This window comes from Oryctolagus cuniculus, chromosome 1, assembly GCF_964237555.1.
Source record: "Oryctolagus cuniculus chromosome 1, mOryCun1.1, whole genome shotgun sequence".
Classification (NCBI taxonomy): Eukaryota; Metazoa; Chordata; class Mammalia; order Lagomorpha; family Leporidae; genus Oryctolagus; species Oryctolagus cuniculus.
This window is the reverse complement of record NC_091432.1, coordinates 19,171,822-19,188,869: the sequence shown is the minus strand read 5'-3', so window position 1 is coordinate 19,188,869 and position 17,048 is coordinate 19,171,822. Positions and strand designations below refer to the sequence as shown.

At 41.9% G+C, this 17,048-nt stretch overlaps 1 protein-coding gene and 1 non-coding gene across 5 annotated transcripts in view; both read right to left on the bottom strand.

Moving 5' to 3' along the window:
- CKAP5 (cytoskeleton associated protein 5) overlaps window positions 1-17,048 on the bottom strand; it is a 112,662-nt gene that overhangs the window by 11,480 nt on the left and 84,134 nt on the right. For all 4 annotated transcript variants that reach the window (XM_008270443.4, XM_051826308.2, XM_002709083.5 and 1 more), the window contains exons 26-35: window positions 16,664-16,799; window positions 15,009-15,097; window positions 12,985-13,110; window positions 11,740-11,889; window positions 11,245-11,448; window positions 10,957-11,092; window positions 10,325-10,518; window positions 7,841-8,013; window positions 6,496-6,672; window positions 6,153-6,273 (exon numbers count right to left, since the gene is read on the bottom strand). In XM_008270443.4, coding sequence (XP_008268665.1) covers window positions 6,153-6,273; window positions 6,496-6,672; window positions 7,841-8,013; window positions 10,325-10,518; window positions 10,957-11,092; window positions 11,245-11,448; window positions 11,740-11,889; window positions 12,985-13,110; window positions 15,009-15,097; window positions 16,664-16,799 — 1,506 coding nt within the window. The remainder of the gene's footprint in view (window positions 1-6,152; window positions 6,274-6,495; window positions 6,673-7,840; window positions 8,014-10,324; window positions 10,519-10,956; window positions 11,093-11,244; window positions 11,449-11,739; window positions 11,890-12,984; window positions 13,111-15,008; window positions 15,098-16,663; window positions 16,800-17,048) is intronic.
- Window positions 10,720-10,830, bottom strand: LOC127485272 (small nucleolar RNA SNORD67). The gene has a single exon (XR_007912392.1). It is a non-coding gene; the product is annotated as a small nucleolar RNA SNORD67 (small nucleolar RNA).

The window sequence follows — 17,048 nt, the reverse complement described above, 5'->3', positions numbered from 1 at the left end:
TGGTTAACTCTCCAAATGGCCGCAACAGCCAGAGCCGTGCCAATCCAAAACCAGGAGCGTGGAGCTACTTCTGGGTCTCCCACATGGGTACAGGGACCCAAGGACTTGAGCCATCTTCACTGCTTTCTCAGGCAACAGCAGGGAGCTGGATTGGAAATGGAGCAGCTGGGATTCGAACTGGCGCTCATATGGGATGCCAGCCCTGCTATACCACAGCTCCAGCCCCAATAAATAAAATCTTTTTTTAAAAAAAGTACCAGTAATTCACATTTATCTTTTTTGCTATTTAAAGGTTTTTATTTATTTATTTGACAGGTAGAGTTACAGAGAGAGAGAGAGAGAGAGAGAGAGAGAGAGAAAGTCTTCCTTCCGTTGGTTCACTCTCCAAATGGCCGCAACGGCTGGAGCTGCGCTGATCCAAAGCCAGGAGCCAGGTGTTTCTTCCTGATCTCCCATGTGGGTGCAGGGGCCTAAGCACTTGGGCCATCATCTACTGTTTTCCCAGGCCACAGCAGAGAGCTGGACTGGAAGAGGAGCAGCTGGGACTAGAACCGGTGCCCATATGGGATGCCAGCGCTGCAAGCAGAGGATTAACCTAATGTGCCACTGCACTGGCTCCAGTAATTCACATTTCTGAATTTAATTAATGAATAATGTTTTTCTTTTTTTTTTTGAAGATTTATTTATTTATTTGAAAGAGTTACACAAAGAGAGGAGAGAGGTCTTCTTTTTAAATTTTTATTTATTTATTTTTGACAGGCAGAGTTAGACAGTGAGAGAGAGAGAGAGACAGAGAAAAGGGTCTTCCTTCCATTGGTTCACCCCCAAAATGGTTGCTATGGCTGGCGCGCTGCACCGATCTGAAGCCAGGAGCCAGGTGCTTCCTCCTGGTCTCCCATGCGGTTGCAGGGCCCAAGCACCTGGGCCATCCTCCACTGCCTTCCCGGGCCACAGCAAAGAGCTGGACTGGAAGAGGAGCAACCAGGACAGAATCTGGCACCCCAACCGGGACTAGAACCTGGGATGCCGGCACCGCAGGCAGAGGATTAGCCAAGAGAGCTGTGGTGCCGGCCTGAATAATGTTTTTCTAGCATTTTTATTAACAATGTCATAACCTTTTACTTTTTGAAACTCTGATGGTTTAAAGGTGATTCCTTGGGACTGGCACTGTGGTGCAGTGAGTTAAGCTGCCACCTGTGACACGGGCATCTCATGAGTGCCTGTCTGAGTCCTAGCTGCTTCATTTGCAAGCCAGCTCTCTGCTAATGTACCTGGGAAAGCAATTGGAGCTGTCCCAATTACTTGGGACCCTGCCACCCATGCAGGAGACCTGGATGTAGTTCCAGGTTCCTGGCTTCAGCCAGGCCCAGCCCCAGACGTTGTGGCCATTTGGGGAGTGAACCAGTGGATAGGAGATTGTTTTCTCTTTCTCTCTCTCAAACTCTGTTTATTATACCTATGAATCCTTTATTGGTCATATAGATTACAAATATCTCACACAATATATCATTTGTTTATTGACTCTGGTCTCTGACAGTAAGCCAGAGGCTTCCAAGTCTTAGAAGTGTATCCAGGGGCTGGCATTGTGGTGCAGCGGATTAAAGCCTCAGCCTGCAGTGCCGGCATCTCAAATAGGCGCTGGTTCTATTCCTGGCTGCTCCTCTTCCAATCCAGCTCTCTGCTATGGTCTGGGAAAGCAGCAGAAGATGGCCCAAGTCCTTGGGCCCCTGCACCCATGTGGGAGACCTGGAAGAAGCTCCTGGTTCCTGGCTTCAGACAGTCCCAACTTCAGCCGTTGCAGCCACTTGGGGAGTGAACCAGCAGATAGAAGGACCCTCCTCCACCCACTCTACCTCAGTCTCTGTAATTCTGCCTTTCAAATAAATAAATAATTATTTTTAAGATATAGCTTGAGATTCGCTACACACGTCAGACACTACCTGCCTGATTCAGCAGCTCCTCTGCTTAGAAAAAGCAGGTTGTGGGACTAAAGTTGAGAAAGAGAATAGGGACGCTGGACTCAAGTCTCTGTCTTCCAGAATCCCCTGAAGTTTTCTTCTAGTACCACAACTACTGGAGGGTATCAACCAACAGCAAAACATTGATCCGAATTACTGGTTCAGCCCTTCCAGTCTTGACCATGTAGCTGTTTAACAGCTTGCTCAAATTTAACAGACAGCAAAGACATTGTCTTAATGTCTAACTTCTCAAGACTGTTCTTTACCTCTACGTTTCTCCATCCACACACAAGCATCATGATTATTTAATTGCTCAAACAAAAAACCGAAGAGTTATTCTTGATTCCTTTCTTCCCTTACATTTCATGTCCAATCTCTTACCAAGTTCTCTAGACTATACATCTCCGAAAGATATCTTGAAACCATGCATTTTTCTTCCTTTCTACTATTATCATCATATGGCTACATGCTATTATCTTTTTTTTTAATTTTTTTTTTTTTTTTTTTTTTGACAGCCAAAGTGGACAGTGCGAGAGAAAGGTCTTCCTTTTCCGTTGGTTCACCCTCCAATGGCTGCCGCGGCTGGCGCACCGCGTCTATCCAAAGCCAGGAGCCAGGTGCTTCTCCTGGTCTCCCATGGGGTGCAGGGCCCAAGCACTTGGGCCATCCTCCACTGCACTCCTGGGCCATAGCAGAGAGCTGGCCTGGAAGAGGGGCAACCGGGACAGAATCCGGCGCCCCGACCGGGACTAGAACCCGGTGTGCCGGTGCCGCAAGGCGGAGGATTAGCCTAGTGAGCCACGGCACCGGCCAATGCTATTATATTTCATTATGAATTTCTTTAGGTCTCCTCAAATTGATTCTTGCCCTGTCTTTAATCTGGTTTCTATGAAGTGTCCCGAGTATCTCTGCACCCATCCCTGCCATTGCAAAACCTATAGAAAAGTTCAAAGTTAAGGAACTTCTAAATCCTGAAACATTTAAGTTGTTAAGCCAATGCTCCATGACACTCAGATACTCTGGTGTGTTTTTCTTAATAACAAGGATAGTCCCCTTCCTAATCACAACACAGCCATCAAAATCAGGAAATTAACAGTGATGTTATTGCCATCTAATGCTCAAATCACTTTCCATTTTCTCCAGTTATCTCAACTACATGCATTATAGCAAAAGGCCAGTCCAGAATCACACACTGCTAGTTGTCATGTCTCATGTCTCTCCAGTCTAGAAGAGTGCCTGAATCTTTTCTTGACTTTGAAAGTTTATAAGATATCCCTCAATTTGCATGTATCTAATGTTTCTTTATTATTAGATTCAGGTTATGCATCACCAGACATCTCAGCCAAGTGATGCAGAATTGGATCCTATCACTCTGTCTTACTGTTAATGCTCACTTTCATCACCTGATTAGGGTGGTGAGCATCAGGCTTTTTCTGTGAAATTACTCTTGGTATTTTGTACTTTTTGCATATTTATACTTTGTATTGTATAGGGAGGTGCTATGAAACCATTTAAGGGGGCCAGCACTGTGGTGCAGTGGATAAACTCACCACCTACAGTGTTGGCATCCCATATGGGCGCCAGTTCGAGTCCTGGCTGCTCCACTTCCGCTCCAGCTCTCTGGAACTCTGGCTATTGGAGCCATCTGGGGAGTGAATCAGATCTCTCTCTCTGCCTCTCTGTAATGTTGCATTTCAGATAAATAAATAAATCCATTAAAAAAACATTTAAGGATATAATTTCTCTTCAAATTTTATAATTTATATATGCACATATATGCATATTTATATATGCATATATAATTTATATATGCATGGTTTATTAATTTTAAAAAAAATTTGGAAGTTACAGAGAGACGTATAGAGAGAGCTTCCATCAGCCAACGGGCTTAAATAGCCAGAGCCAGGAGCTTCTTTTGAATCTCCCATGTGGGTGCAGGGGCCCAAAGATTTAGGCCATCCTCTGTTGCTTTCCCAGGCACATTAGAACGGAGCTGGATCAGAAGTGGAGCCGCCAAGACTTGAACCGGCACCCATATGGGATGCCAGGGCTGGAGGCTGGGGCTTTAACCTGCTGCGCCACAGCGCCAGCCCCAAATTTTCTTGAATTCACCAATAAATTTACTGAATTTTCTTCAGTTTATTCGGTATTAACCCACTACTACCATTATTCATTCATATGCTCAAACTGTTGCCCATCTGAACACTGGAAATCTATTCCAGTTGGCCTGTGTTCCTCTGCTACACTTCCATCATGCTTTTGCTGTCTGGTTTCAGGATCATCTTGTACCTTCCCTGATTCAGCACTGCAATCAGCCACTTTTCCAAGGAACCCTCGTACCCTTTTATGGAAAACAGCAGGCAAGACCTGGCTGTGCTCATTGCTGTTATCAGGTCCTCTCAGTAAAGAGAGCTAGGGAATAATGTGAAGACACATCAGAAAGTTTGTCAAGGGGCTGGTGTTGTAGCATCCCATATCAGCAACAGTTCAAGTCCTGGCTGCTCCACTTCCAATCCAGCTTCTTGTTAATGCACCCGGGAAAGCAGTGGAAGATGGCCCAAGTCCCTGGGCCCCTGCACCCATGTGGAAGACCTGGCTGAAGCTCCTGGCTTTAGAGAAGCCCAGCCCCAGCTGTTGCAATCATTTGGGGGAGTAAACCAGCAGATGGAAGATCTCTTTCTCTATCTCTCCCTCTCTCTGTAACTGACTTTCAAACAAAATAAACAAATCTTAAAAAAAAAAATGTTCGTGGAAAAATGGAATGTAAAGGTGAATTTGTCAGGTACAAAAAACTTTTTAAAATTCATGCATGGTTTTTACATAATGACCCTTATATACATGGATTTCATTTTTTTTTGCACTGTTAATTCCATTTTCCATAAACTTTCTGAAGTACCTTTGTAACATACATTGTATACCTATATATGCATACTATGTACAAAATCTACACTTATACCCCATTTATATGTGTATATACACACATACATTTACATTGTTATTTATTTCTACATGAAAATCTGAGTTCTTATCAATTATCTTATCAAACGAATACAATTCTGTTACAAGAGTTCATTCTATTTTGCTTTCTTTTTTAACTTTCTTCCTCTAACAATGAGAAACTTTGTTCCCATTTTCCTTACTATATGCATTTATTTGTCCAATCTCTGTGTTTAACCAATGTCCCATCTCTGCTGCCAGCGTTTCCCTATGCCAATGTCCACTTTTCCTGTTTCAACTCTGACTCCTCATTTGGAGTCACCTTGCATGTCCCCATACTCTTAATACTTGGGGACACCTTCCTCATGTTGCTACGAATCCTCCCTCCATGGAAGGTAGGCTCACTGCACGGACATCCTCTTCATCCTGCTTGGGCTCTGACTCCCGACTCCATGTCGCATGTCGCGTTTTCTGTTTGAAGACTGTGACGTCCGGGGTCTGAGATCCGCACACGGGGCCACTGTGACTCCCCATTCCCAACCCCTTGCCATAGCTGTGGATGCCTACCTTACTCTGTCCCACCCAATGGTTTTAGGACTAGAGTGTTACAGAAGGGAAATAGAGGAAGTAAAGAATATATATGTATTTTTTAAATATGCAATTTCTCTGTTCAAAATTTTTTCATGGTTTCCAAACAACTTTACCCGGGGGTGTGATCCTGATACTGTCTGCCTCACAAACCTCATTGTGTACCACTATGCTCAAGACCCACGGGCCTTCCACTGTTCTCTTGAATGCAGCAAGCTCATTCCTTACCTAGGGCCTTTGTGTACCAGCTGTTCCCTGCTGGGAAAGTTTTTACTCCTTATCAGCACATTCTTGCTATTAAAATTTTTCCTAATTACTCAAAGTAAGTAACTACCTGGTTCTTTTCTTCTGTCACCCGTTTATACCGTATTTACAACTATCTCATTTTTTCTTATTTACTTAGGCCTCTGTCTGCTAAAACCCAAATCAGTTCCAAGAGAGTTGGTTCCTACTTATTAAATGCTAAATCTCTAGCCTCTGGTTACTGAGTGCTGTTATGGAATAGCAAAGGTCTATGATGACTGAGTGGCCTTTGCACTTCTTTCATCAGGGCAATACTGACTGTGAACTGCAACTCCTAATACATGACGTTGCCAGAGCGCAACTCATCACCCTCACAGGCTCTCTATCCCTCAGTGAAATTACTATCATGAGGAATGCTCCCATTACCTGTGTCAGAGCTTGGATACTTGTGTTGATGTCACCACTGGCTACTTGGGAAATAATGAAATTGATTGTGGATGCTGTATTACTGTGCATATCATCGAAGTGTGGAGAAACAGCCCGGATCCTAGACAGCACAGAAAAGAGAAAAATTCAATCTCTATTACAAGACACCCCAGTAAGCAGAATTATGCAATCCCCTACTAGACCCAGGTACAACACTGCTCTTCAGTCACATAATAATCAGTTCTAAAAAGTTGTAAATGTACACTACCACAGAGGGCTCTTTTCACATACGCATTCTGATGATCATGAATTACTTATACTTAAATAAAAAAGTATAACTTACTTGGGCTCAGGAATAAGGACTGGTTCAAAAATGTCATCCAGTTTGTGCTGGACAAGTTCTGGCATTTCACATCGGACTGTACCATTGTCATTCTCAATCTCATCTAGGTCCAGTTGGAATTCTCGGCGAACCATCTGATGAGCTGCGTCAGGATGCCCACTCATGCTTCGGGCTTGGCTATGGGAAGCAAAAAGAGGCTCCTGAACTAAAAGAGACTTTTTAACCAAAGGGCAGAGTAGCATTGCCAGTGGCCCCAAAGCTTCAAGACAGATGTTCAACTTCTGGTTTCAGCCCCCCTGAATGATTTAAGCCCTTGAGTCTAAGAAGTGCTTTTAATGGACAATGTCACTGGCTCATGAATATCTTACGAGAGCAGATAGTTCTAGCTTCTACTGATATTACCTGCCAAGTTATAGGTATTCTTTCTAGTTCATGAAAGACAATAAATCTTAACTTTCTATTCCAGGCAGGGCAAAAAATAAAAAAAAAATACTTAGATTGACTCAAATTTTTACTAATTATAAGGCAACAATATAAGATAAACTTAGAATTGTGGTATCTTTCCACCAAATTAACCAGGGTTTATGTCTTTGTAATCATTAGCATCACACCATGCAGTGTTCAGTATATTTGATACTTTGAGAAACAGGCACCACTTTTTTGATAAATTCACTACTGACCAATTAGGGTCAGCATACTTTTAAGAAATAGTGATACAAAGTTTCCAAATTTAAATAGGCTAAAATTACACTCATGTCACAACTCAAAATAGAGTTGCCTTGCTTAGAAGACAGTGTTTTGGGACCCCAAGCCAATTCCGGATTGCATGCATTTTATTTAGCCTTATCTCAAGACTATGAACCTGAGCACAACCAAATATAACACAAAGAAGAGAATGAATCAGTATTTTAGCCACATGACATTGTGTTACCATTTTTTGCTAAGAGGCCTGATTCATGGGATTCTTATGGACACCTGCTATTATTATAAACTCCAAGCCAGTCACCCTCCAGAGGGGATGAATCCAAGTCAGAAGTTAGAAAGATATAAGGGCCCTGCTAATGAGAAATTAGCAGGCAGTACTTACATCCTATAAGTGCGATACATAATTCTGTCCACGGAAAAGCAGTGAAAGAAGGCACAAGACCATTTAGAAGTGGTTTTGAGACAAAGACAGACAATGAAGACTGAAGAATTAAACATCTGGTTACAAGACATTAACTCAGACACTCTGTCATGCATGACGATGGCTACAAAAACTCAAGACTATGTTCCAAGACAAGCTCTGAGCACACAAGGCAGGGTCCACACAGAAGCTTTCAGACAACTTTCACCAGCTACATACTTGAGTTTGGAAGACATGTCCTCAGCTGGTCCCTTGCGTAGCATGTTGGCATTGGAGCTTACGCTCTGTGTGCGCTGCGGCTTCTCTTCCACCTGTTTTATCGGAGCAGCAGAAGGCCTCTTTGCTGACCGCTTAATCCTCTCCTCAAGCATGCTCATGTCCTTTTCAGAAAGCTGTAAGCAAGGGGCCAAATTTAACTTATCAGCATATCCATCTATCAAAACATGAGAATTAAAAAGCTAACTGGGGGGGGGGGGCGTTCAAGATTTAGTATCTACTTTCAAATGGAAGCAAACAGAATCTACTGTTAGGTATCTTAAGTGATGACACTTAAAAATAACTACTATGGTGGACATTTGGCACAGCAGTTGAGATCCCTCTTGGAGCACCCACATTCCATATGGGAGTGCTTGAGTTTGAGTCCTGGCTCTGCTGCAGAGTGCAGCTTCCTGCTAATGTGCACCCTGGGCAGCAGCAGATGGTGACTCAAGTACTGGTGTCCCTTCTACCCATGTGGAAGACCTGGATTGGGTTCTGGGCCTCTGGCTTTGGACTAGCCCAGCCCCATTTGTTGCAAGTATGTGGGGTGTTAAACAGATGTCTCTCTGCCTTTTAATAAACAGTTTCAAATGAAAATAAATTAAAATTTAAAAATAAACTACTGTTAACACCTATTTAGCCAAATTAACAAGAGAACATATGAAAGGATATAAAAGGAAAAGCTATTAATAGCTACAAATCAAGCGTCAAAAATTAAGAGGCTTCCCCATTTTTGTTTTGTCATTAATAACTAGCTGAATGATTACACTTCATTTTGGGTCACCTGTAAAGTTTCCATTTGCTTTATCTTCTTCACTGTGCTACTAGTAGCATGGATTCAATTAGATAACAGAAACAAAAATATTTAAGCACAGTGTAAATATGTGGTGATATTTCGAGGTAAGTGGAGTGAAGGATAGAGGTACAACTACAATATTGACTGGTTCAAAGGAAGCCAGAGAGGCAGAGACTAACGTTCCAGGAAAAGTAGCTTACGGCTGCAGTTCAAATAAAAAAAAATTTTTTTAATTTATTGATTTAAAGGACAGAGAAACAAGGGGAGGGAGGACAGAGAGAGACAGCCCTCAGTTCACCGATTCACTCCCTTCAGGTCCTCAAAAGGGTCAAGCAGGAGAGCTGGGAGCTCTAACAAAGCTGGAAGCTGTTAACTCAATCCAGGTCTCCTACGTGGGAGGAATCCAATTACTTGGGCCAACTTTGCTTCCTCCCAGAGTCTCCATAAGCAGGAAGGAACTGGAGCTAGAGCCAGGTTTTGAATATGAGTACTATGGTTCGGAATTCAGATGTCTTTTTTTTTTCTTTTTAAGATTTATTTATTTGAAAGTCAGAGTCACAGAGAGAGAGGGAGAGACAGAGAGAAAGAGATCTTCTACCTACTGGTTCACTCCCTCAAGTAGCTGCAAAAGCCAGGGTTGAGCCAGGTGGAAGCCAGGAGCAGGAGCTTCATTTGGGTTTCCCATGTGGATGGCAGGGGTCCAAACATTTGGGCCATCTTCTCCTGCTTTTCCCAGGCCATTAACAGGGAGCTGGATCAGAAGTGGAGCATGGGGTGTGAAACAGCACCCAGACGGATGTTGGCATCAGAGGTAGCTGCTATATATCCATGCCACAATGCTGGCCCCCGAAATTCAGGTGTCTTAACCAGAATCTTAACCGCTAGGGCAAATGTCTGCTGTGCTCCAGATCGTCTTGCTCTAATAGGCACCAGTATTCATAGTGCACAAAAGAGTACTTGCTAACTGAAAATTAAACACATTAAAAATTACAGAGCTGGGGCCGGTGCTATGGCATAGCGGGGAAGGCCATCACCTGCAGTGCCAGCATCCCATATGGGTGCCGGTTTGAGTTCCGGCTACTCCACTTGCAGTCCAGCTCTCTGTTATGGCCTGGGAAGGCAACGGAGGATGGCCCAGGTCCTTGGGCCCCTGAGCCCACGTGGGAGATTCCAAGGAGGATCCTGGCTCCTGGCTTCAGATCGGCACAGCTCCGGCCATTGTGGCCATCTGGGGAGTGAACCAGCGGGTGGAAGATCTCTCTCTCTGCCTCTGCTTTTCTGTAACTCTGCCTTTCAAATAAATAATATATAAATCTTTAAAAAAATTTACAGAGCAGATTGCCAGGCAGAATTTAAACCCTAAACTAGCTCAGATTTCTTGATTCAAAAATAGCATTCATATCTAAAGCAAACTGCTATGAATAGAATGCCCGGAAAAGAAAATGTCATGTCCAGTAAACACAGCCTCCACGTCCAACAACAGGCAAAGACGCCCCAGAGTTCTGTCTGGACTTTACAATGCACTGCTGGGCTGAGTGTGCTATCAGAGGTTAAAATCTTAGTTGCAGTTGAGATGGCAGGAAAGCTGACACCTAAGAGATCTTGCAGTTCTTTTCACAACATGCTAAATGCTAAGAAAAATCACTCACATTTCCAATCAGTTTGAACACCTGATCCCCATGTACATTGTACACAGTTACAATGGTGTTGAGGGCAGCATTGCGTACAGCATTGTCACGGTCTCCTATGTGAATAGCTATCTCCTTTAAGGCTTTTCCTGGGGTTGGCTGGCAAACATTCATGCCATAGGACTCGACCAGACACCCCAGCTCTTCCAGGCACTCTGTTGGTGGAGAAAGGCTAGATTAATGAGACTCAACACACATTTGGCATAGAGGTTTATCCTTGCTAGATAGATTTCCTTTGGCCTGTATGAAGGACTAAAATCTTATTCTGGTTCAGTCTAAAATTTTCTCGTGTTTAATGCCAAAGCAACAAAACAATGGTGTTACAGTAAGTGCTGTCCCTGAAAGAAAGGAATGCCTGTGAGTCAGATGGCCCCTGTGCACTTGATTTTGTCACCAGGGTGGTACTGAGTGGTGCCTGTATCACCTGATACTATGGCTCCACCAGTGTGCAACTCATCACTCTCACAGTCTAAATCAGAAAGTTGGAATCCATTAAACAGACACCAAGGAGATGTCCCTGTTCATCTACAAACTATTTCTTCAGGGGTCACAGTGGCAAGGATTTGTGTCTCAATTTAAATTGTTTACTTTACCTGCTCTTTGCTTAGAGTTTTTGGATTTGGTTCCTTCCATGATGAAGGGGAACATCTTGCTGGCTGGGTAGACAAGGCACATCCGGTTCAGGATGGCACGAACATCTTTACGAATGACATCCTTTGGTTCTCCAACCTAACCAACAAGAAAAACAATGATTAAGTGAAGCCTTTTCTGAGTAGCAATGGTCTCTCCTAGGCATTACGACATCTTGAAAGGTGAGTATTAGGACAAGTAAGGTCAGCTGAAAGTTTAAGCAGTTCCCTGGAGTGAGAACAACAAATTACCTTGAGAATGAGATAGGGAATGAAGGAAGCGGCTTCATTCTCAGTCAGATGATATTCCTCCTCACTTAGCAGAGTGAAGAGCAATTTTAAATATTCTAGTGCTTTCATCAGGACGCTTGTATTGGTGTCAAAAAACCGTAGGGTAAGCCATTTCAAGATGAGATCCAGGCAACCAATGACACCTTCTTTTTCACTCTCCAAGTGCTTCAAAACAAAACAAAACTCCCACAAATAAGAGTGTATAAAAACATACGTTCCATCAGGCAAAGTACCTTTAAATTTTAATGCAGTGCAAAAAGAAAAGATTTTTTTAAGTCTCCAATTAAGAACTAAAAGATATAAACACAGTCTATCAAATAATTTAAGACAGCTGTAAAAACAGAGAACATGGTGTATTCTACAGCCTTTTCAAGTCATGCAAACTTCTTGTTATTTCATAGGCTCAGTATTTTCAGTTTTGCCTGAGATGTGTATATTTATCTAACACAGACTTACATCAACCATGACGGCCAGGGCTTTGTTATGATGCTGGAAGTCTGAGTGAAACATCTCATCTTGTAACCATTTAGCCACACAACTAGACATCTGAGTCTTTAGCTGCTCGATGTATTCGTCCCGAGGGGCAGTAAAATTCCACTTCAGCACCTGAAAAACAAAACAGCACACACAAAGTAAAAAGAGGTTATAATGTGTTCAATTGAAATGAGGTAAAGAATCTTATTTAGGGGCCGGCGCTGTGGTGTAGCGGGTAAGGCCGCTGCCTGCGGTGCCGGCATTCCATATGGGTGCCAGATCAAGTCCCGACTGCTCTACTTCTGATCCAGCTCTCTTCTACGGCCTGGGAGAGCAGTAGAAGATGGTCCAAGTCCTTGGGCCCCTGCACCCACGTGAGAGACCTGGAAGAAGCTCCTGGCTCCTGGCTTCGGATTGGCAAAGCTCCAGCTGTTGCGGTCATCTAGGGAGTGAACCAGCAGATGGAAGACCTCTCTCTCTCTAACTCTTTCAAATAAATAAATAAATCTTAAAAAAAAAAAAAAAAAAAGACACCATGTACCAAATGATTAGGGATCAGTGTCATGGTGAAGTGGGTAAGAGCTGCTGCCTACAACACTGGGATCCCATATGAACACCAGTTTGAGTCTTGGCTGCTCCATTTCCAATCCAGCTCCCTGCTAATGTGCCTGGGAAATCAGCAGAAGATGACCAAGCTCTTAGGCCCCTGTCACTCTTGTGGGAGACCCAGAAGAAACTGCTGGCTTTGAAACAGGCCAGCTCCAGCCACTGTGGCTATTTGGGGAGTGTACTGGTGGACAGAAGATAGATCTTTCTCTCCCTCTCTCTCTGACTCTTTCAAATAAATAAAAGCCTTTATTAAAAAAAAAAAATTAAAGAAGCCAGCCCATTACTTATGTTCAGTTGATTTAAAAAAAAAAAAATCAATGGATATCTTCATTCTTTGATTTAAAAAAATACAAAAATAAAACACCAAAAACTACTAAATACTTTTTTTTATTTAGATAAAAATTAAGCAAATAGTTCCATTCTGTAGTTTCTATAATAGGAAATTAATGCTTCCATAAAATAATCTTTTTATAAGCAAAAGATTCAGATAATTACTAGATATTTCACAATAATAAATATGAAATATTTCACAATTAAGATTTTCAAAAAGCAAAATTAACTTTGCTTAACAAAATGAAAACATGCAAAAACTCTTGAAAACCTGTATCCCTTCCTTACCTTCAATCCTTTTTCATCCTTCATCCTTTGCTCCTTTCCATTTGGAACAACAATAAAAATAGGCCCAGATTTGTCTTCATCTTCCTTTAGGCTGGTTTTGCTCGGTACTTTCTTTCCTTGTGCACTCTACAATCCCATTCAGAGAATACTGATTAGCTATATCATTTCTCCTGGGGAATATGCTACTGTTGCCACTGAAAGGGCACATTAGAAATTACCACCCTCTACATCATAGGCCACATGAAATAGCAGTCACAGAATTTGCATCTAATCATGTTTTTATACAGCTTTTCTAGAAATGTTTCTAATGTCATTCTTAAATAATTGTTGGATAGTTCTTGGACTGGCATGCAATATAGCTGGAAAAGCTGCTATTTTATAGCATTAGTCTGGATCACAGACTACTTTCTTTTCCTTGTTAAAGATTTATTCAGGGGGTTGGCATTGTGGCACAGCAGCTTAAACTGCAGCCTATGGTGCTGGCATCTCATTGGGCACCGGTTCGAGGCCTGACTGCTCCATTTCCAGTCCAGCTTTTTTCAACACTGTAACTTTCCATATTAGTGACATTTCAAATACCATTTACATATTAGCATTACTTAGCTGAGAAAGCTTTTCTGCTTCTCTCCAAATTTAAGTGTACCTCACAGCAGTACAATGGGATACCTTTTGAACCTGTTTCTTGAGAAAGGTGCTAGAAACAAAAATACTTAAGTAACTAAGTTTTAAAAAATAGCTGAAGACTTAGAATCTCTATCAGAAGGAAAGGAAATGTGAACAACAGCACCCTTGAAATAAAATTTGAATTTCATTATTGAATCACGGTTATTACAAATGCTGCAAGAGTTCACCATTTCTAGTTAGCTAGAATTTCTTTCTGGTTGGAACATTGAAGTCATTCAGTCAAAACAAATATGAGATCAGTTATGTGAAACTGCATTGTATATTGCAAAAGACTGGAAAATTTTTTGTAGCCAAAAATACTTCAGAGCACTTGTGATCAAAACACTAAAATAAGCACTTGTTAGAATTTGGAATGAGGACAGGGAAGATAGGAAAAGAGCAATGTATTGGATAGTTTAGAAGATAATTATCCACCAAAATGAATGCAATGAGGTAAAGGGAGCCCACCCTTTGATGGGGGTGCAATAACACATGCACTGGCTAACAAAAGTCCCTACTCCTCTATGTTTTCCTGAATTACATAGAATTAATCAAATAGTTTCCTCTATTTAGAGTTACTATTAATCATATAGTTATACAATTTTCCACTGAATATAGCAACCAACTCAGAATCTTGATTTCAGAACTTATGACAATCTGCTGTGCTTCCCCAAATTAAATTAAAAAATCACTCAGGGGGTTTTTAAAGTTGAGCATTTGAACACAATTCTTTAAATTATCCAGAAAATAAGTTGTGGACACCTTAGAAAGAGGATGGAACACTTTGAGGAAGGGATATTTCAATGAGTTACACCAAAATGCCTATTTGGACTTAAGAGATCAAGTTAGTCTTCATACTTGCAGCACAGTTCTGGTATACAACACTGGGATCCCATATGAACACCAGTCTGAGACATTGACAGGATTGGTAACGCATCAAAATAAATCCCACTGGTTTAGGGACAAAAGTTATTTCCTTGCAGACTAATCAGAACACCTTCTAGTAGGATGACTTAACTGTCAAATTTGAAGGAAGCTGATAACCTTCCTTTGCTCAAATCCAAGTCAGCATTAAGCATTTATTCTGCCATCCCTATATGCTTTCCTTCCCTTTTCACTACTGCAAATATTCCCCAGAGATAAGCGTGACAGGAACTAAAACAGTATTTCTTGAGAGCAGGATGTTTCTTTTGGGAATTTTTATAAATAAGCTGCAGAAACTTGATGAAACCTGATAATCTGACACTATCCAGAATGGTGATATTCTTTCATATATAATAGGATCTTTCCTAGTAGGAAGACTCAGCGTACAAAACACACCTACAAGCAAATGTACATCTATGTGTGCAGAGCTAACATACCTTTACTTTAGAGGAAACTCCTGGAGCTTTGGCCTTTTTGGGATCAGGCTTGGGTTCTACAGTGTTGGAAACAGCATCTTCAACAGGCGCTTCAAGAAAAAAAGGACGTGTTATAAATGTGAACTCTTACCTAACATCACTCTATTCTCTGGGTGGTTAAATATACAGATGATGAGAAAGCCTTTAGCCATATATGTATCAATTTCCAAAGTGTTTTCAGTCATATTTTTATTCCTTAATCTTTCTCTTCCAACCGGGTCTCAAACAGGTGCCCATATGGGATGCCGGCACTTCATGCCAGGGCGTTAACCTGCTGCACCACAGCACGACCCCTAAGTAAGTTTTAAAAAAAGCCTTTTTGCCAGGCTGATACTTCAAGGGTAGGGACTGTGACTTTTGATATTAAATATCTTCTATAAAATAGGATTCTGATAAAATTTTTAATTGAATATGTACTTTGATACCATGGACTTTTACACATGCAAAATTTCCAACTTTGTAATATCAATAGTTTCTATTCCACTAAAGAAGAATATTGTTTAAGAAAGAAGTCTGGAAATGAAGTGGTTATATGTTATACATTATGGACTTTTTTTTTTTTTTGACAGGCAGAGTTAGACAGTGAGAGAGAGAGAGACAGAGAGAAAGGTCTTCCTTCTGTTGGTTCACCCCCCAAAATGGCCGCTACAACTGGCACTGCACCGATCCTGAAGCCAGGAGCCAGGTGATTCCTCCTGGTCTCCCATGCGGGTGCAGGGCCCAAGCACTTGGACCATCCTTGGGGTGCCGGCGCAGCAGGCGGAGGATTAGCCTAGTGAGCCGTGGCACCGGCTTACATTATGGACTTTTAAGATTTATTTATTTATTTGAAAAGCAGAATTACAGAAAGAGGAAAGACAGAGAGAAATCATCCATTGACTGATTCACTCCCCAAATGGACAGCTAGGTCGACACTAGGAGCCTGGAACTCCATCCAGGTTTCTGCATGGGCAGCAAGGGTCCAAGTATTTGGCTCATCTTCCACAGAGCTCCCAGGGACATTAGCAGAGCACAGAATTGGAAGTGGAGCAGCCAGAACTTGAATGGGAGCTCAAGAGATGCTGGCATTGTGGTAGGCAGCTTACAACACTGCATTACAACACTGGCCCCATTATGGATGTTTAACATCAGAATGAAGAAATCAAGAATCTCTCCTAAAAGAAGATTAGTAAATTTTAGAAGGGATTAGCAGATGGCTGACTGCTATGGAAGGGAAACACACTCGCAACTAAGTGGAATTCTATGCTGGTTCAGGCACTGGCTATCTGACCTAATCTCTTTGGGTTTCCACAACCATTAACAAAGTGTATTAAGCTACATGTTCCCAGTTCCTCTAACTTCAATATACAGTGGCAGAATATAAGTTACGACACCTTAAAAAGAGGATGGAACACTTTGAGGAAGGGATATTTCAATGAGTTACACCAAAATGCCTGTTTGGACTTAAGAGATCAAGTTAGTCTTCATACTTGCAGCACAGATCTGATATAATTGCGTGAGAGAGGTGGTGGTGGGAGTGGGAGAGGCTTGGGCTGTGAGGAAATGTGATGAAAAAAGAAACACTGAATGCTGTGTCAGAGCTAACCTCAGGCTGTTTCTTCTTTAACCCTAGTTACCTGATGCAGGCTGGAATTTGGCTGGAGCTGACCCTCCCATTGGTTTGGATGTTGCTTTACCAGGTGCGGCAGGTTTGGCTGGCATGTTAGCTTTGGCTTTCTCTAGCATGGCCAATACCTGATCTTTAGAAGTTGGCTAGGGAGACAATATAACATAAATGAAAGGTCACATAAACGATGTTCTTAGTTATGATATACCAATGCAGACAGGCAGCAAATGGTACAAGTAAAGTAACACACATTATGATGTCACACTAAAATAGTTACAGTTCTAGAAGGTCAGTTTTCACTCCTGTGGAATCAGTAGATTCTTATAAGTTCTACACTGCTAGGTATTTAATTTTTGCTCTCATTAGGATTTCAAACTGATACTCATAGCAGTATC